The sequence below is a fragment of the Galeopterus variegatus genome, unplaced genomic scaffold, assembly GCF_000696425.1.
Source record: "Galeopterus variegatus unplaced genomic scaffold, G_variegatus-3.0.2 Scaffold4160, whole genome shotgun sequence".
Classification (NCBI taxonomy): Eukaryota; Metazoa; Chordata; class Mammalia; order Dermoptera; family Cynocephalidae; genus Galeopterus; species Galeopterus variegatus.
Window position 1 is genome coordinate 16,827 of NW_007730271.1, and position 20,494 is coordinate 37,320.

Here is a 20,494-nt window from a genome sequence, read left to right on the forward strand (position 1 = left end):
GGGGGGGGGGGGGGGGGGGGCGGCAGTCAGCTGTAACATTCAGAGTAAGGCAAGGTACATGCAGGGGCCCTGGGGAAGGAAGAGACAAATCTGCTTTGTCCAGGGCACTTTCACCAACAACAAAGTGCTTGATCAGAAGACCCAAAGCCCCCTCATGGCCTGCTCCCAGGCTGCTCTCTCCCAGCCATGCCCACCAGGCCAAGGGAACAGTGAGCAGACCAGGTGAGCTATCTTCCTGGCCTGATCCATGGTTCTCCAGGTCTCTGGCACAGCCCTTTTCAGGAATGCGTGTTCAGAACAGAGGAGGCCCGCAGGGGCCACGAATGCCCATTCCTGGTTTGGGGAGAGGCTCCCAGGGGCCCCTGGCAGCACTGGGAGAGCCAGGCCATTGACTCCTGGCAGGAGAGGAGAGTTTCCAGTGACATGTGGTCTCTAAAATTAGCAGCCGAGACCTCGTGGCCTACGGCTCAGGTTTCCCTGCCTCAGCCTCCAGCTGCCCACCAGCCTGCCCCCCATTGGGCTGCAGTCCTGAAGGTGGAGGGAGCTACCGAGTGCTCCAGAAGCCAGAGAGAAGCCATGCACTGACTCACATCGGCATAGACGGAAATCACTGGAGAGGCCCAGAAAGGCAAGTCTGACTAAGCCCCACCTCCCGCACTGAGCTCCCCAGCTGCTGAGCAGATCCAGTGATGTTGAGGAAGAGGCCCGCTCCTCCCAGCTAGAAACAGGGCAGAGGAGATGTGTGCCCCCTGCTGGTAGAGATGGGGCGCATGGACACCACAGGGATCCAGCAAAGACAGGGCAGGTCAGACCAAGTGTTGTGCTCCCCACTACCCCGACAAGGCTGGGCAGGCAACTGCTGATGAGGAACCACTGCTGTCGCCCTGGTTACTTGGTCCCAGGGAGACAGCAGTGATGACAGCGCAGCAGGGACCCTGCTCTCCTCTGTGCTGTCCCGAGCCTTCCCCAGCTACCGGGAACCAGGGTTTCTGAGACAGCCAGGACACACACACAGAATCCAGCACCAGATCTGTGCAGTGTACACTCACTCATAGCCATGGGACGGTCAGGGTCTCCCCCTCAGCAGGTCAGGTTCCCCTTCCTCTCGCCAACTATCATGGATGCTCCCCAGTCCCCAAAGCACCCTGTGGGGCCAAACTGTCCCCACCACCCAGCCCAGCCCTGACAGTTCTCTTTGTCACCACCTGTGTACTCTCCCTTCCTGTTGGGGCTGTGCCTCTGGATAATTCCCTAACCTGTGCTCTGCCTCCCCCAGGGAACCTCACCTCTCAACCGCCTCCTTCCTGGAGTCACCATGCTCGAGCCCCTCGTCATCTCCTCCCTCCCATCCATTCCTCAACCTACTCCAGTCGAGGCTACCAGCAGGACCATCAGCAGCCTCCTAACGGCCCAATCCAGCGACCGTTCTAGAGTTCCTGTCACTGTGCGGCATGCTCTGTAGCATCTGCTGCTGCTGTCAAGCTTCACTCACGATACCTCCCATTCAGCAGCGCCTCTGTCACTGCCTGGTTATTCTGCTCCCTCAGGGATCTGCACTCTTCAGTTTGCCCTCTATACTTTCTTCCTAGCCAATCTCATCCTTGAAAGGGATTTCTATCTGCGACCCAGACTCTTATACTTGACCACCTACTGGATGTCCCCAGAGACACTCCAAACTCAGCTTGTCCAAAATGGGCCTCCCTTACCCCACCTGACCTATCTTGTGCATCCCCCACTGGGGTGGCAGGCATGTGAGCTGCCTTGGACTCCACCCTCCTGGCCCTGCAGCCCTCCAGACAGACCACCCGCTAGTCATCCCCTCCACCGCTGCCATCTCCCTATCCGCAACTGTCCAGCTTTTCCATCTCCCACCCCCCACTTCCCCCGAGCAAGCCAAATCTGATCACGTCCCTCCTCTGCCGGACCCCTCTGCCACCAGCCCCCAGGCCCTCTGCAAGCTGGCTCCTCTCCAGGCCGGCTCCTCTTCATGCCTCACTTACCACGTGGCCCTTGGCTCTAGTGACACAAATACTGCACAGTTCTTGGAATGCACCTGGCTCTGCATGGCAATACTCATGGCTGGAATATCCTTTCTACCCAGCTCAATCATCACCTCCCCCCAGAAAACCTCTCCTGACCCACCACTGCCCTGTTTAGGGGGCCGCCTCTTTGGGTACTCCCACAGCAACCCCCCCCACACACCCCCCCAAGGCTGCATTGCTGTCTGTGTTGTCACCATCTGTTCTTCGTCTGGCTGCCCTTCTGGGCTATGCATGCCTTCAGGCCGGGCACCAGACCTTTTCCCTCTAGACTCCTGGCACATTGAAAGGGGGTCTTCCAGATGACCTCATCCCACTCCCAGGAGAGGAAGCACTCCCTGGCAGGTGAGGGGATGTGTTTGAGGCTGCACATCTGGCCCAGGCAGAGTGTCCCTGGGCCCAGCTTGCACCTTCTTCTCGCCGCACCCCTGTCTACCTGGGGGCCTGGCACCAAGGTGGGGAACAGGCAGACACAGCTTGCCAGCCGGTCTAGCAACAAAGACAGAAGACAGCAGCAAGAAGGCGCTGTCTCAGACCCATGCCGATGAGCAAGCCAGGCGTGCGGCTGCAGCAGCAGCTGAAAAGAAAATACACAGGAGAAACAATTCACCATGAGCCAGAGGCAGACCCCAAAGCTCTGGCCTCTACATCCTCAGTCTGCTCCCTCGGTGCCCTGGCAAGGCTGACCAGGCCCTTCCCGATAGGCTTATGCCAGCCAGGGAGCTAGCCTTCTGGAACATTAACGTGTCCTTTTGTCCATCCCCTTCCATACTGCTCTATGTAGAGTTTACCAGGCCCCCCAGGTCAGAGCACAGCACATGGTGAACAGGGGTCAGCCTCACAGTTTCCACGTCGGCCTGCAAAGATAACTGATGCACTGCTTTCCTCTCTCCTGTGCTTGCTTATCTTACATCACTCTCTGCTTTATCTCCCGACTACTGTTTCCCAGGTAACTTTTCTGAGCTATTCGTATAGGGACAACGGGCAAGAACCTAACAGTCAAAGGAATGTCCTAAGGGTATAGGGTAGTCACTGACAGAATAGTGCAGGGTCCAGACTAATGCATCCAAAGACAGAGGTAAAGGCCATAAACAAAACTTAACAGAATCCAGATGTGTCCTTGGCAGACAAACGTTAGCCCCAAATACCTGAATTTGCCTTGGCTTTCCTGGTAAAATGCTTTTGGACGCTGAGCAGGGCTATCATGCTTTTATAAAAGGCTGAGTAAATAAGAGAAGGCAGGAGAAACAGAATCTCTCTGTGGACACTGGAGAAACAGAGCCAATCATATCAAGTGGAGAGAGACATGGCTCATGCGTGATTTTCACCATCCCGCCTCCCCGCAGTGAGAGAGGAGGAGGGAAGACATGGGCTTAACAGGAAGTGGGGAAGGAGCAAGTGCCGAGGGAGAGGTTCTATGGTGTGGCCACCCCAACCCTGCCCTGCCAACGGGTTTCGGGTGAGTGGGTCCTTCAGCCCTCCCAACACCCCTGGAGGGACAGGTTGTTCACACAACAGGCTCTTCCACTCTTCTGCCTGGTGCAAGCCGGAAGCTAGTGTCACAGCGCCACCTGCTGACTCTTCAGGCCCACCACAGCCCAGCAGAGCCCCACAGCATGGCCAGTGGACCACAGGTGAACTCACCTCAGCCCCTCTGAAACAATGAGACACTACCCTGCCAAGGAACCAGAAGCCAGGTGCCATCCCAGGAAAGGCTCAGGCAAAGCAGAATGATCCTGCAGGGACTTCTGCTGCCTCAGGAAACTCACCCCCAAGATCCTGGAGTCATGAGAATCATGAGGCAGCAGGAGAGGGTACTGGTTAAGACCAGGAGGTTCCCTAGGACCGGTCAAGGAGGGCCAGCCCACAGGGCTGCCCTGGACACTGTGGCACAGCTGCTCGCTTTCCTCCTAGCCTTTGAGTACACAGAGGTGGTATAAAATGGGAAGAGGAGGGCTGGAATTGGGGGGGAAATGTAGGCCACTTCAAATGAGAACACGCCTCACAGCAATTACAGCTGACAGCCCAGATGGAGCTCACCATCCTGAGGACAGTGGACCCATCACAGCGGTGGGGTGGGTGCACCCGCCCTTCTATCCTTTCAAGTGGAAGAGAATGAGCGACATGAACGAGCTGTGCTCCTGGGGTTTTGTTGTGTTTCTTTCTTGAAACAAGCTACCGGAAGTGTTTTTGGTAAGTTGGGGAGCAGAGAGGAACCAAGTAAGGTCAGACAACTTAGGCAAAGATATTCTGTGATGAGTTAAGTCAAACTAAAACATGTTGATGGCCCACCTTGCTACTAGGGAAGCACCTGCAAGGTAGGAGGAGTAAGGAAGCCATCACCCCCAGATCTGACTGGCACCTGGCCAGGAAAGCCTGTGACACACACAGAGATGTGCCTCCAGCAGGGTGAGGACTGTGTCCAGAGCCTGGCGAGGACCAAAGCAAGGACGAGTGGGGACTTGGCTATAGGGTCCAATGCGGCAGGCTTTTCCACTGAAATGAACTAATATGAAATATAACGGAAAGCCCAGTTCCCCCACCCCACGTGAGGCACTCAACCGAGCAGATGCTGCGGCAGCTCTGCCAAGGAGCCTGCCGAGAACCTTGCCTTCCGCTCTGCCTGCCCTGCCTCCAGGCCCATGGAGGCAGTAGGCATGCGGTGCCCAGAGAAAGGGGCCCTCCTAGAACATCAGGCTTTCTAGGACCTTGGAATTGGGAAGAAGGAATCCTGCTTGCTCGGCATCCTGACCAAAAAGAACACACTGTTCGTTTTTAGGGCACAAGGAAAATACTTTGGCCCAAATCAAGTAGCTGAGCAATCTCTGTATCTTAACAGACGCTGATGCTCGTTCTGATGCATGTCAGATAGTCTTTGGGCTATTCGTAGGGAATCCCTCTTTATCAGAGCCCCCTCCAAGGCCCAACTGAATAGAAGATAAAGCATTCAAAGGATACTGGGTGATTGTGGGTGGAGGGGGAGGGTCTAGAAATCAATGAAGTTCTAGAGAGTCTTACCCAATGCCTAGATCTGAAGTGCTCTTCTAATGTTAGCACTCTTAGAAAGGGTGGCAGCCGACAGACAGACAGACGGGCGGACGGATGGATGGAGAGAGACTGGTCAAGACATGGAGCTAACTGTCACCATCGGCTCAGGACAGCCCACTCAGTCACCAAAGATTCTGGCAGTCCTTCATATGTGCCAGGCCCTTGGCATTGAGCTGACCAATCTAAAGGGGGTGAGCCAGGTTCCCTGTGCTGGGCCAATTTGTTAAGCACCACACCTCTTAGCCACATGGGTGGCTGCCCAGGACTTCCGAGACAGCTATCTGGGGCAGCCAGTAGCATGGCGCGGGCCTCTCAGAACAAAGCCTTGAAGAAGCATGAAGGGGCAGAGTTGGCTGTGCTGGCAGGGGGTGGGAAAAGTTCCAGGCGGAGGTCCCAGAAACGCTCGGGGAAGAGGGGAGAGCACGCATTGCTCAAGGCTCTCCAAGGAGACTCATGTGGCTATTCCCAATGGGGAGACCAAACCAGAGACTAGAGGGATCACATCATGAAAGACCTGTGTCAAGCCTTAGCTGGGGTCTGGTGGACAGGCTGGTGGCAGGAAGCCTACCTGAGAGGTTCCCACCAGGGTCCATATGGAATGATGGTGACCCTACTATGACAAAGGTTCCAAGGACAATAAGGAGGAGAGACCTAAGAGGCAACATCCACCTATTTATTTATTTATTTTATTTATTTTTTTTTTTTTTAAAGATGACCGGTAAGGGGATCTTAACCCTTGGCCTGGTGTTGTCAGCACCACGCTCAGCCAGTGAGCAAACCGGCCATCCCTATATGGGATCCGAACCCGTGGCCTTGGTGTTATCAGCACCGCACTCTACCGAGTGAGCCACGGGCCGGCCCAACATCCACCTATTTAGAGGGTACAGAGCCTCAGTTGTGCACGATGAAGTGGGTTCTGGAGATTTTCTGCACAACAGCGTCAACATCCTTAACACTACCAAGCCACACTTAGAAATGGTTACAATGCTAACTCTTATGTGTATTTTACATCATAAAACCCTACAGGACCATAGTGTCACATGGGACAAGAAGAAAGGGCAGAGTACCCCAAGGCCATTGGATCGAGTGAAGGGGCTGAGACAATTCTCAAACTTTGTGGCGCATCTTACAGGAAAGGAACCTTGCTGCACGTCTCAAGTGAACAGGTGGCAGAGGCAGGACAAAAGCCCAGAATGCTTTGGCTTGAAGCCCGGATTCTCCCCACTACCCCCTATCCCACAACCCCAGCAGCAGCAGCAGCAGCAGCAGACTATTAGGGGGAAATGCAGGCTTGCTTTTGGTGTGATGTTTTCCAATTACAAAGGGCTGCTCAAGGCTAATCTCCCATGTGCCCCCATCTGGGCCCCACTAGGAACAAGTGCCACCCACCCGGCTCCCTCCTGAATGTGGTCCTTTCTCTCTCCCTGTCCACTAACCTGCTCATGTCTTCCCTTAGTCTCACTTCTCCCTGCCTTCTGCTTCCCTTCCCCTTCTACCACACTGCTGGGGACAGCCCAGCCCGATAGCATGACTCTTTCTCCCCTTCCTCTATGTCTCCGGGAGGCTTGCAACCCAGGCTCAACCTCCCTGCAGCACCCAATCCTGCTGATCTGTCAGGTCTCCCCCTGCTCTCCCTTGCTTTACCTGTCCTCACCAGCGTCCCTCCTAGTGGGCCGTGCTAGCCCTTTTCCTTGCTGTCCCCAGGTCTGGCCCGGCTTCACCTCACCCCCACCTTCGCCTATCACTCTAACGTGAGCCCTGCTGCAGCCAGAGCTCCCTCTCCAGCAGAACTGAGGTCACCTCAGCCTCCCAGAGAAGCACCTTACGCCTGTCCCCTCCTCACCACTCCTGCTCCCACTGCCCAGTTTAGGCCACCAGCACCTTTCACTACAATGCCCTCCAACTTTGTCTCCCTGCTTCCGGGCTCTCTTGCTCCACACCATCCCATATGCCCTTGCCAAACATGAATCCACAGTGCTGACCATGTCACAGCACTACTGGAATACTCACTTGGCTCTCTACTACCCAGAGAAGTTGCATACAAACTCTAGAACCCTCTACCATGTCCCCCGCCTCTCCTGACCCATCCACCCTGCTCTACCCACCGGTACCTACGCATGTTCAGGAACTCAGCCAGCTCCTCCCAGTGAGATGTGTACAAACATGGATGAGAAAGACACAGACAACAGGAATGGCACAGAAGCTCTGAATGGGTTTGGGAGGCCCAAAGAAAACTGGACTAGTTGAGACACATGAAAAATGACAATTAAGAGTCGTTCCCCACTGTCTATGATATCAGCCACACAAGGCAACAGGCTCAACATCCACCAATGGGGAACTGGGCAGACACACAAGAATGCTGGAGAGACATATTGGTTTGTCCTGAGTGGAAAATTCAAGTTACTACGTGGCAGTGAAAACCCGGTTGTGTTTTTAAAAAGCATGTGGATTCTGTAAGGGAAAAACCCAGGTACTTGGGTCAGATCATTCCAAATATGAATTCTCAGCTCTGCTGATGACTACCTCTGGGAACTTGGAAAGGTTTCTGAACTTCTCTAAACCTCAGTTTCTTCTTCGCAGAGTCGTAAAAATTTAATATGTGCCTGGCACATAGAATGCTTAACAAATAGCGTCTTTCATTATGTATAACGAAGTTCGGAAAGGTATAGGGCAAAAGTATATCAACAGCAGTTATAGTAGCATTTCAGAGAATTTATTTTTCTATTTTTGCTTATATAAAGCTTCATCTTCCTACAGTGAATATGTGCTACCAAATGACTTCCTGATCTTCAGATATATGTAAAGGACTAAGAAACGAGTCGTTAGACTCATAAAACCAAGACTAGTCAGGACAGGGACGTCGATTTTAGCTCACGTCATACAGGCACCTTCCTACCAAAAGCCAAGTAATGACTACACAGGAACGAAAGCTGCCCACTATCTGACCTACAGCTTCCACCAATACAAAGAACCTGGTATTTCAAAAAGGGATCAGAGCTAGGCATGAGCTCTAGGCTTGGCCCCTTAGAAGGTATGTAACTCAGGCCACTCCATCTCTCCTAGGCTGTCCTTTTCCATTTACGAATACTGTGAAGGGTTGTTAAGAGTCTTCACTGGTTTCGACTAGAACCAACATGAACCACACAAACAGCTCACACACATAGCCAATGCCATGTAGCTGGTCCAGTCTTATAGGTAAGCTCTTATTTAAACAAATGATAGGCTGGCCAGTTAGTTCGGTTGGAGCGTGGTGTTATAACACCAAGGTCAAGGGTTCAGATCCTAGTACCAGCCAGCCGCCAAAAAAAAGAAAAAAAGAAAAATAAACAAATGAGAACACTTAGGGTGAAAGGGGCGAGTTGCTTATCCAAAACCACACATTGGCTTGGGAACGCAAGCCTCCTGACATCTGATTCCTCTGCCCTGGCCCTCCTAAGTGCAAACGCCTAGAATGTGTGAAGGAGGAGCCATCCATCTGTGCTCCCGTGGCATTCTGGGCATCCCTCTGTCCTAACTCCAACATGGGGGTGCTAAGGGTTGTTCATGTGCTGGTCTGTCCCCAACAACTTCATCCTATTCACCTTTCTATGGTGACAACCCAGCAGTGTCTGGTGGACAGTAAAGCTCCTATGTTTGCTAAGACCTTGAGTGGGACCCCACAAAACCATTCTCATAATACAACCAAACTTGACCCAGCAAAGCAAGAAGGAGAGACATCTCTGTCATTCTTACACATAGGCGTACACACAGGTGTACACGCAGCTAACAATAGTGGTTCGATTTTTTTTTTTGTCTTTTTTTTGTCTTTTTCCATGTCCGGCAACGGATCGCAACCCTCAGTGTTGCCCCCGTACCGGACTGGGGACCGGCAACGGGATCGCAACCCTTAGCGTTGCTCCCGCACCTCGCTCAGCCAGTGAGCGGGAACCGGTCTGTATGTGGGATCCGAACCCTCGGGCGGGAGCGCTGCCGCGCTTCCCAAGCGGCGTACTTATCCAGTGCGCCACCGGGCCGGCCCGATAGTGGTTCGATTTTAAGAGAACATGCATAAAAGTTTGCAGGGCACATAAACAAGGACCAGCCTATAATGGGGATTAGCCTACTTACTTACTACCGCCGTAAGGCAGACGGTATGTGCTGAAAGACACAAGAAGCACTCTTCAAAGAGAAAGTGCTTCAAAAACGTGGTTTCTGAAAGGACCAACCCAGCTAAGTGAGGCATGTGCGAGTATTCCAAGTGCTTACAATGCACTTGAACGAGTCCCGGCCCAGATGAATTCTATCACAGGTGATGAAACTCCACGACACAGCCTGAAAGTGCTGTGTGCTGGGACCCAGGGAAATGCGCTGGGGCAGCACCATTCAGGCTTTGCTAATGTGCACTGCGTCACCCAGGGGACTCGGCAGGTTCTCACCAGCAGGGCCAGGGCAAGCCCAAGTCTGCATTCCTGACAGTCCAGGTCCTGCCTGCTGAGGCTGCCGGGCCCCAGGCCACACTGAGAGCAGAGAGGTGCCAGGGAACCAGGTGCCAGTGATCCACCGCCAATGATTAAAAAGAGAAAAAGAAAAAAAGGAACATAATGTGCAGAGAGGGCAGACTGGAAACCACAGATGCGAGACACTGGTTTCCTAACAGTAAACATTTTGAACCAGCTTATGCATCTCTGGGTAGGGAACTGGTTAAACCAGCAATGGTCCCCTCATGTAACACAACACTACACGATGGCTAAGGAGGAAGAGGTAGGTCTGTGTGAGTGACTTGGAAAAATTGCTAAGATATACTGTTGGGCGGAAAAGGCTAGTCAAAGCAGGGTTTAAAAAAAACAAAAACAAAAAACAAAAAAAAACCATGGCACTTCTAAGAAAAAAGTTATATGTGTATGTAAAAAATCATTCAAAAGTTCAGGAAAAGAGCCGGCCCGTGGCTCACTCGGGAGACTGTGGTGCTGAGAACACCAAGGCCCCAGGTTCAGATCCTATATAGGGATGGCCAGTTAGCTCACTGGTTGAGCGTGGTGCTGACAACACCAAGCCAAGGGTTAAGATCCCCTTACCGGTCATCTGTATTTAAAAAATTAATTAATTAATTAAAAGTTCAGGAAAAATGTCCAGGAACATGCCAATTGCTACGTGTAGCTTACTCTGGGGATCGGGCCACAGTGAAGTACACTTGACATTTCTCTATCATTTGAAGTTTGGGAGGGGGCTGGGCTTTGTCTATTTTACAATGAGCAGGTATAACTTTTGTAATTGGAAGAAATCATAGAAAGGACAGCTTTGTTTTTTAAGTGTTTCCCGCAAGCCACATGTGAGTCATGCAGATAAGAGGTTTGGACAAGAACATTTCTATGGCTAACATCACACAAAAAGAGAAGTTCCTCCAGGTCCACAGCCGCCATCATAGGAGCTGGCCCTTAGACTAGAGATGAGTGTCTATTTCTGGCTACATGTCTATATACTTTTGACTGTAAGTCAATTTTTAAAAATGTCAACTGCCAGAATTACCCTGGAACATCCTGGCTTAACAGTAATGCACACAGAGAGGACTGTCATATCTGCTGCCACTATGATGGCCCCTGAAGTAGCAATTTGCAGTTTGCTGGCAACTCTCAAAAGGCAGGGTCCCAAATGCAACCCACCAGGTAGCACATTACTGACAGCAAGCCTGGCATGGCTAGCACCTCCCTCCTGGTGGTCCTAGCCTTCACTGAGGGGTGCAAACACCTCAGCAGCTTTTGCAGTAGCTCTGCCACTATGTCATACTGAGTTGCAATACGCCCCAACCCCCAACTCTTTGAGTTCTCTGAGATGTGTTTAGCCATGTCTTCCCTGCCGTTTATGAACCTGCATGCACATTTTAAGTGTCTCCCCATGAGAAACTCAAGTCTCATTCGAGTCAGCCCGATCACTGAGCCCATCTAGACAGCTGAGGATTCTGAACGGTCACTAACCTACTTGCTATTCCTCCTACTTTGCATTTCTCCCCACATGTGCTCACCATGACAAGTGTCCTCATGCAAATAAATACTAAGCAGGGCTTGGGGGAGAGCGAGCCTCCCAAGGCCTCTGTGTGGCTGGAGCTGATCCATGCTGCAGCCAGTACTGTGAGTTAGGACCACACCTAACTACACTGTTCCGACAGCACCTGCCCACTCTTCCGCATCTGGTCTATTAAGAACAGACTCGGAGACCGGCAAACGTGCTGAAAATCTGTCTATACTAAACTTACAGAAGGCAAGGATGAGACTGATAGAACTTCTCCAGGGATTCACAGCAGTTGCCAGTAACGCCTCTCTTTTCCGAAAGCACAAAAGCTATTCTTTCCAGAACATGGCTTGAGATTAAAGTCAAACCCTCCCATTCTAATCATTTCCTCATCTACCTTCTCCTACCTTTGGAAATCGGGATGCTTGCCTGTCTGCAGCACCTCTTCCACCCTGCAATTCCTCAAGGAATGGCAGCAATTCCATCCGCAGATGATCTCAGTAGTTTCTGGACACATGTTCACCAACTCTAAGCAGAGACTACAGCATTTAGAGAAGCTAGGCACTCTACTATATCCTCGCCCACCTGGGACTTCAATTCTCTCATCCCAATGTTTCCTTTGCCCTTGATCTTCTATCCTCTATCTCCTTACTCAACACAAACATGTCAGAGGGACTACCTTATCCCCACTTCTTCCGTGCTTCACGATCCAAAGCTCATGGCAGATTTTCACTGTCCTGAAACTATTCTTAAAGCTCTAGATGCTTTTTGGATGTATATCCTTAGTTTCTTTCTCTCCTCTCTGTGGTCTCTTTTTTCCTCATCTGGCTCACTTGCAGTCATACTCAGAATCCTGCTTTTGAGACTCAGTTAGTCCTCCGGATTTGCTACCCTTTCAGTCTCAGACCACAAGATCAAACTCTTCTGGAGCTTCCTGAAACACTAAAATTCTAGGGTATGTGTCTGACTCCTTCCAGCCTTCTTGTTTCCCGACTTTCCAAAGTTTGAAGATGACAAGCTTGCAGATTACACCTGTGATCAAATATATTACCTGAAAAAGATATTTGCTTTTTCCAGCTCCATCCCCCACCCTTTCCAACTTGGACCCAGAGAGTCCAAGGTCATCTGAGCAACTAAGATTTTCTCCTGAAAAGCTAAAACCAGACAGGTAATCATCCTAATGCCTAGTGAAGCAGTACGTACCAGGTAACCAGAGGGCAAGAATCCCTTAGGCACTGAGAATCTTGAGTCTTTGGGCACAAAACCAAGTGGAGAATTACCATCCGTGAGCCTGGCCTGAGAATCCACATGCCCACTTGCTGCTATGGTCTGAATGGCCCCCAAAATTCGTGTGTTGAAACTTAATCCCCATGAGGTAGTATTAAGAGGTCAGGCCGTCCACCCTCATGAACGGACTAGCACCTTATAAAAGGCTGGAGGAGCCAGCGTCAACTTTGGTCTCATCCTTCCACCCCTTCCACCATGTAAGGGTGCTGCATTCCTCCCTCCAAAGGTGGCAGCAACAAGGCGCCATCTTGCAAACAGAGCAGCTCCCACCAAACACCAAACCTGCTGGTGCCTGGATCTTGGACTTCCCAGCCTCCAGAAGAGAAAGAAATAAATTTCTATTGTTTAGAAATGACCTAGTCTCAGGTATTTTGTTACAGCAGCACAAACAGACTGAGACACGTGGCTTCTGAGCACTGACCCACCCAGCAAGCACCTCTCCCATCCCTGTGCACACTGACATCTACTTCTCACCAAGGCCCTGCTGATCAGAACCCCTGTGGGAGGCAGAAGGCAGCAAACAGGGCCATAGACTGACACAGGAGCTTTCTATCAGTCTCATCTTGTCCAATTAGCCGCCTCCCTGGCCCTGATCAAGGGACTCAGGCTTGCAAAAAAAAAAAAAAAAAAAAAAACCAGAAAAACTCAGTCCAACATGGAGCTCAACTTGCTCCTGTTGCCAGCCTACATCTGGGAAGGCCCTGGGGACAGGGTCGGCGTCAGCCTCTCAGTGCCACTTCCACTCCATGTCCTCTGGTCAGCATCCCCTCCACCAGAAGCTGGACTCCAAAGGTCCTCTCCCAGAGGAGGGAAAGGCCTTGTCACTTACTTCAACCTACATACATACAGACCATGAGATGGTAATGTGTTTGCCCTATGAGAGCATGTGGCAAGCTAGGGTCTTCTGACATCCTGGTCAGCCCTCCGCCACTCTTCACACTGCTTCTGGAGGTCAGGGGGAAACTGCATGGCTCCCCCAGCACTGACAGGGCCTCTGGGTCCAGGCCACAGACTGGGGAGGAGTCAAAGCCACAGGAGGAGACCGACCCTGCCAGCTCCATGTCACTGGCTGGCCCAGGACTCCCTTTACAGCCCCAGCCCCTCCCCACTCACAAGGACAGCAGCAAGGAAAAGCCAGCGATGTAGAGATTCCTCTGGGCGCGGAAGAGCTTCATGTGGAAGTGCTCCAGGGCCCCAGGATTGTTCTGGAGGTTCACCTTTTCTGTCACGTTGTCATACTTCCAAATCTCACGGAAAGCATCTGTGGTGGAGCAGAGGGGAGACACAGGGGCATTCAGCTGTCAAGACCAGGCTATAAAGCGAGACAGGCAACATGCAACAGGTCAACCTCATTTCCACAAATCCATCTCCCCATTTATTCCCACTCTACCCATCCCACTGGTAGGATACTTTATCAGAAGTCCCCACCCTCAGACCTACTCTATCCTCCAGCTTTTCACATGGCAATCCCTGGCCCCATGCTACCCAGCCCATAAGCTTGCTTTACAGTCCAAGATGCTAACCAAGCCTGAGGCGCAACTCCTCCACTTCCCTTTTCCCATGGTGCCCCCAACCACATCTTGTTCCATTATCTCAAGCCGGGCCAGGCCATCAGCCACCCCAAGGATAAGCCAGCATGGTCCAGTTTACCAAAATGCCTGCTCAGAAGGCATGAGCTGCCTAGAAGCTAAGACCCACAGATGACTGCTAAAGAGTCAAGGGCTTCAGTTTCTATGCTTTACAATGGGTTTTTTCATCTATAATGTCTTATTCTGACTACAAAAGAAATTTGTGCTCATCAAAAGGTCAAACATATCAAAAATGTAGAAGAATCTCATAAAATAATCACCTTCAGCAACATGTACAGGAAGTATGCAGCCACCGTATCTAAAGTCAGTTCCAGTCACATTACCCTCTGTTATTTGCTTTATAATACACCCATCTCTGAAATTATCTTAAACACATTTCTTGTCCATCTCTTCCAAACTAAGAGTATAAATTCCATGAGAGCAGAGGTCTTTTCTACTGTATGTCCATGGTTCTGGGCAGAGTGGGCATTCAAATAATTGTTGAGTTAAGTAACAGTCTCTGCTCCTGAAAGAGCCACTGCTAGACGTACAGTACTCCAGTTTAAAAACACACTGACACCCATACACTTGTCTGTAAAGTAGAAATGGAACCACACCACACCTACTGCATTTCCCCATTTACCCTGAGACAGACTCTTAAGTCAGTACATAAAGATCTACCTAAAGAAAGCTCTTAATAGACCCTGATGGGAGAGGGGCAAGATATCACTGTATGGGTACCATTTTGTTCTTAATTTCTGGTTTTTTCTTTTTGGTGGCAGGTATAGGGATCGAACCCTGGACCTTCATCAGCACAATGCTGTAACCAACTGAGCTAACTGGCCCAATTTCTGATTTTAGACTGCTTGGTTTTTAAGCTGATCTTTCACTATAAAAATCTGCCTACCCTTTCTGGTGACTTTGTGTTGAATATATACCATGAAGTGAGCATTCTCAAATGCTACCAGGAGTATAAACTGATACAACACACGTGGTACAAAATGCAAAATGTTCCCACCCTCAGGTTCAGCAATTCCACCTCTATGAACTTATCCCACAGAAGCAGTTACATAAATGTGCAATGATTAGTAAAATGCCCATAAAGAGGGAATTAAATTATGGGACAACCATATGCAAGATTATACAATTTTTAAAAAGAATGAGATTGCTATTAAAAGACATCTAAGGCACAATAAGTGGAAAAAGCACAATCCAAAACGGCGTGTATATGATCCCACTGCTGTAAACATTTTAATAAAGATGTCAGCATAGAATACACCTGTGGAGGGCCAACTCTGTGGCGCACTCAGGAGAGTGCGGCGCTGGGAGCGCAGTAGCACTCCCGCTGCGGGTTCGGATCCTATATAGGGATGGCCGGTGTGCTCACTGGCTGAGCGCGGTGCGGCCGGTCACAAAAAAGACAAAAAAAAAAAAGAATACACCTGTGGAGACGCACATAAAAGTATTCATAACGGTTACCTGTGAGACATAGGATTCCAGGGGACTTTAACTTTCTAAGTTCAATTTCTAAATTTTAAAAAATAATTATGTATTATTTTGTAATCAGAAAAACAAGATAAAAAAAAAAAACATGCTTTCTTATACTGCCACCTGCATCCAGGAATCAGACCACCTTGGCTGATGGCCAAGAGAAGACTGGGGACAGGGGACATTGAGCAATACCAGCCAAGTTCCACAACAGAACACAGCCCGCCCTTGCTCCCTCAGATCTCAGCCTGGGTGGGTGGACCCTGCACCCCCATCAACTCCACTCTCCCCGTCAAGATCTGATCCAGCTGGCTATGCACATTACCCTTCACTAAGATCGGCTATTAACTAACACTTCTATCTGTAGAAGCCTCTGCAGACCTCTCTAGATTACGTTTTTTTTTTTTTTTTTTAAAAGATGACCGGTAAGGGGATCTTAACCCTTGACTTGGTGTTGTCAGCACCACGCTCACCCAGCGAGCTAACCGGCCATCCCTATATGGGATCCAAAACCGGGGCCTTGGTGTTATCAGCACCGCACTCTCCCGAGTGAGCCACGGGCCGGCCCTAGATTACGTTTCTTAAGACTAGGATAGAACACAGCCAGTCATCACGGCCATATATCTCTCCAGAACTTCTAAGCAGCTCCTTGATCCCAAAAAAGAATGAAGACTCTGTCAACTACTGGGTTCTACAGAGGCCCACTAAGCTGCACTAAAAAAAACAGAGATGTTTGTGGTGTCTAGTTTGGAGAAGGGCCAAGGCCCTGAGGGAATAATCCCCAGGATGGTCCCTCCCCCTTCCCTAATTCTTGCCCCAACCCTACACCCAAAAGCAAGCATACACACACCCATACCCACGCACAAGCTGGCTTTTCATGGAGCTCACCCCAGGGGTGACACGCATATTCCCTCCCCCTCTTGGCTCAGAGGCTGCTCAGGGAAAGAACCTTGATTGGAAGGAGCTGCCTCTTGTGGCCTTGCCAAGCATTTCACAGTGAGACAGGCAGGCAGCTGGCACCCACCCTATTTGGCTGGGAACTGGTAGGCCACACCTGGCCTGTTCAGAGGCAGTCCTGCCTCGACATATCCCGGCAGGCCCAGAGACATTAGGAAGGAGAAACGCCTGATGCTACAGCTAGTTGGCGGGGCTTTGCACATCCCCCTCGACCACGGCCCCTCACCCCCTGCCACATTTCTGTTAGGGACTCGGGGGGAGAGGAGTGCCTGGCACCTAAGCGGCCATCACAGTTCTGAGACAGGACCGCTGTCCACAGCACAGCCAAGCCAATACTTTGGAGTCCAAGCAGGGGGACACACAGCAAAACAACAAACGTCTAACAGTCAGGCATGAGCTTTATTGATACCTCTTGCCTCCGAACAGGTGCACCACCATCTCGTCATAAAATGTTCACTGCCTTCCACCATCAAACACCCAGCTTCTGGCCTCATCCCTCAACTTGACCTCAAATCAGTTTATCTTTCAAGCCCCCACTAGTGTGCATCTCAGTGCCAGGGTTTGTAGAACTACAGACCTGGAAGGACCCGGAAAGATCTCAAGTCTATACCAGATCCAGAGAGATCTGGGATTTGTCCCCAAGATATGTTGCTAGACGTCTCGGTCTCCCCCTCATAGTTCAGGACACGGCAGGACTCCCCTTCCCAGCTAGGCTCACTGTCTACTTGGTTGCTCAGTCCCCTATTAGGAAGCCCTGCTTCAGGCATCAAGGGAGACTAATGCCGCTGTCTCAATGACTTGTGAGCAGCGCTACTTAGACCAAGGACTTAGGCCAGTTAGCTTCTCTTGGCTTCAATTCCACCCGAAGAGCCACCTCAGAAATGCGAGGTGGTCATCCTAAGGGTGCACAAAAGCTGCTTGGTATAAGCGCACGCCCACTGCTAGAAGCGCCTCAACCTGCCAGCAGTCAGCAGCACCCTCTTCATGGACGAAGGCAGCCTCTTCTCCAAAACAAAGACAGGGCATTTTATCAAGATGTCTCTGAAAAGCCAAAACTGTATGCTACATGTCTAAAGTGGCACAGAGCTTTAAGGCAGAGGCCACGGCACAGGGTCTAGGTCAGGCAGCTGTCCTCAGCCACAGCTCACTCACCGAGGAGCAGCAGCACAAGGATGACAATAAGAACCACAAAGAATGTGTTGCTGTAGGTCACCACCAACTCCACCAGGCGGGACTTGAAAATTTTCTGCCATCTGTGAAGGAGAGATGGAAAAGATGGGGCTGAAGAGAGCACACACACATTGGGGAGCCAGGGCCCTGAGCAGAACAGAAATCCAGCTTTGTGCTCTTCTCCAGTGGCTAGCCAGCCCACCCAAAGTCAGCCTCAGCTCTCGCAACTGTCCAATTTATGACATCCCCTCAAGAACGTTTGTTTTTTTTTTTAAAAAGATGATGCTTGTTCATGTATAGAAATGTCTAGAATACCAGTCTGAAACACTGGTAGTCTCCGGGGAGAGAGACTTACTGTTAACTATACTCCGCTTCATACTATTCAAAATGTTTGCCATGTACACGTTATTTCTTCAAATTATCTTTCCACATGACAAATCTTAGTACATCTAGACCCCTAACACCCTGGGTTATTATGAAACAAACCCCAGAACTACCATCATTTCCATCCGCAAATATGAGGGTATTCCAGGATGTAGCTCTAAAAAAGAGCCTTCAGAAGTGTTTTCATGGGCCGGCCCGTGGCTCACTCGGGAGAGTGCGGTGCTGATAACACCAAGGCCCTGGGTTCGGATCCCATATAGGGATGGCCAGTTCGCTCACTGGCTGAGCGTGGTGCTGACAACACCAAGTCAAGGGTTAAGATCCCCTTACCGGTCATCTTTTAAAAAAAAAAAAAGAAGTGTTTTCATATTGTTAAAATCAGCAAGAAGCCCTCATTATCAGACCCAGAGTTCAAAAGTCCAATCAATGCATTTTATTTTTTTTTACAGTTGTATTGAAATCGGGACCCAATAAGGTCCTCATTTGGCATTTAATTTGTAAGTATCTTATGTCTCTCTTATTCTATAAGTTCCCTCTTCTTTCTCCCCCTTTTGTTTTCTTTTACAATTTACTTTGCAAAAGCTAGGTTGTCTGTCCTATAAACCTTCCCAGATTGCAGCTCCATGGGGCCCTCTGTCTCTGCATTTCCTCTGAATTGTATGCAGGCTTGGTTTTCAGCAAGAACGTTCTTAGGTAGTGTTGAGTACTTCCTATGGTATCACATCAGGGGTCTGTATTTTTCATCAAAAAAGTTTTTAAAAATATCTGTGGAAACTGAGCCTTATTCGTAATATTCTAATTTAAATATTGATAATGTGTTCATATATCACATGTAATTAAAAATTAATTTCCAATTAACTTTTAACAGGTCCTCTGTTCATTAAAAGGGAATATGGCTTCATCCTTCAAAGGCTGAGTAATGCTCACGAGGCTACTACGCAATGCCAGTGAGACTGGTTAGGAGGACAGAAGTCACTAAATCAGCAACAATGTGGCCCAGTGGTGCAAGTCTTCTGGATCCCACATTGCCATCCCCCACACATTGGGGACCCAAGGGTAGGCAGGAGAGCATCATTTACAGAACCAAAACTAGAGACAGATCTTCCCTTTGGGGCATTCTGAAGTCCAGAAGGCAGGGTGCACAGGAAAGGAACTCAGCAAGATGTGACAATGCAGAACTGTGTGGATGGATGGCAATAATAAACACAATCCCTGCCACCCCCACCCCAGACAGGTTCTACCTGATTCCATCGGGCCCTAGCTCTGCACACACAAGCCACCCACATGCTTGCCTTCTAGCTCCCCAGGCCATACCTTTTGGGAGAAATGAAGGGAATGCAGAGAAGCAACACAGCAAAGACCTCTGCATAGAGGAAGGTGGCAACTGCAGTCCACTGCAGACTCATCCTGTCGCTAGAAGGCTTCCAACAGGGATATGGGAGCTTGTTTCCTGGCAGGGCACAGAAAGAACAGGAGCCATGAGAGGCGGGCAGCCACTGACATCCAGTGTAGGTCCCCTGAGAAGCCGGGCTGCCACACTTCACCCTGCTTCAGAGTCTGTGAAGCACTGGCGAAACCTGGGCTCGATTCGGCAGGGCTACTTGACCAATAGTGTTCGAAGGCCTGACCAACTTCCGTTTGCTAGCACAGCGTTACTTGCTGCCCCTCCAGCATGCGTGTTAACACGTCCAGAGCCACCTTCCTTAATGATTCCTTCCCCCCGGGAGTCCAAGAGACTCCTTATGCCTGCTCAACTGAGAAACCGTTCTCCATGAAGAGCAATACACTAACAGAAGAATATCCTCAACACTCATCAGGCCTGCTCCCTTCCCAGCCAAGCGGAGCTCTGCTGCACAGGTTGGGCGTTTTTCAAACCCCTGCTACCAGCCCCGGGACCGCAGTGTTTCAGTAACCGCATCTTTTCCAAAAGCTGCTGGCGCCTCCCCCCAACACACCACCACTCCCCGGAAAACCAGGAGGCCCTTCTCTCCCCAGCCCTTCCGACGGGGCCCAGAGAAAACCAGCAGCCTCCTACCGGGGCTGCATCAGGCGAGTGCTGCTTTTGCCTCCGATGGGCGGAAGGCCTCGGGGTGCCTCGAAAAGGCCCACAAGAGCGACTCCTAGAGGGCAGGAGTCCAGGCCAAGAGCAAATGCAGATCTCGACTGACCACCTCAACGCCCCATCCAGGGAAAGTTCTAGAAAAAGCAGTCTCCTCAGAAGCCTGAGGAGCGCTCCCGGGGGCCATGGTGAGCCACAGCTCCCACCGAGCTCAAGACTGCCCGTGCGGTATCCGTGGGCCCCCGACGTGGCCGTGGCCCTGGCCCGACACACCCTCCCCAAGGCCCACCCCGGTGGCTCCTCAGGGTGGGGCTTCGCCGCCACCCCCGCCCTCCGCGTCCGGCCCTTGCGCCTCCGAAGCCCGGCTCCACCCGCCGCCGCTCGATTTTCCTCCGCCCGGCCCTGGGCCCCGAGAGTCCCCGAGCCCCACAGTCTCTCTGCGCTGCCCGCCCCTCCCCTTGTCGAGCGGCTGAGGGAGCCTGAGCGGCGCGGGAGCCCAGCCGGGCGAG

General features: G+C 50.9%; 1 protein-coding gene across 1 annotated transcript in view; it reads right to left on the bottom strand.

Moving 5' to 3' along the window:
* The window catches only part of BCAP31 (B-cell receptor-associated protein 31), a 23,956-nt gene extending 4,559 nt beyond the window's left edge, over positions 1-19,397 (bottom strand). The window contains exons 1-3 of the mRNA XM_008586852.1: positions 19,241-19,397; positions 17,525-17,625; positions 13,473-13,620 (exon numbers count right to left, since the gene is read on the bottom strand). Coding sequence (XP_008585074.1) covers positions 13,473-13,620; positions 17,525-17,625; positions 19,241-19,332 — 341 coding nt within the window. The 5' untranslated portion in view covers positions 19,333-19,397. The remainder of the gene's footprint in view (positions 1-13,472; positions 13,621-17,524; positions 17,626-19,240) is intronic.
* Between the last annotated feature and the right edge of the window lie 1,097 nt (positions 19,398-20,494).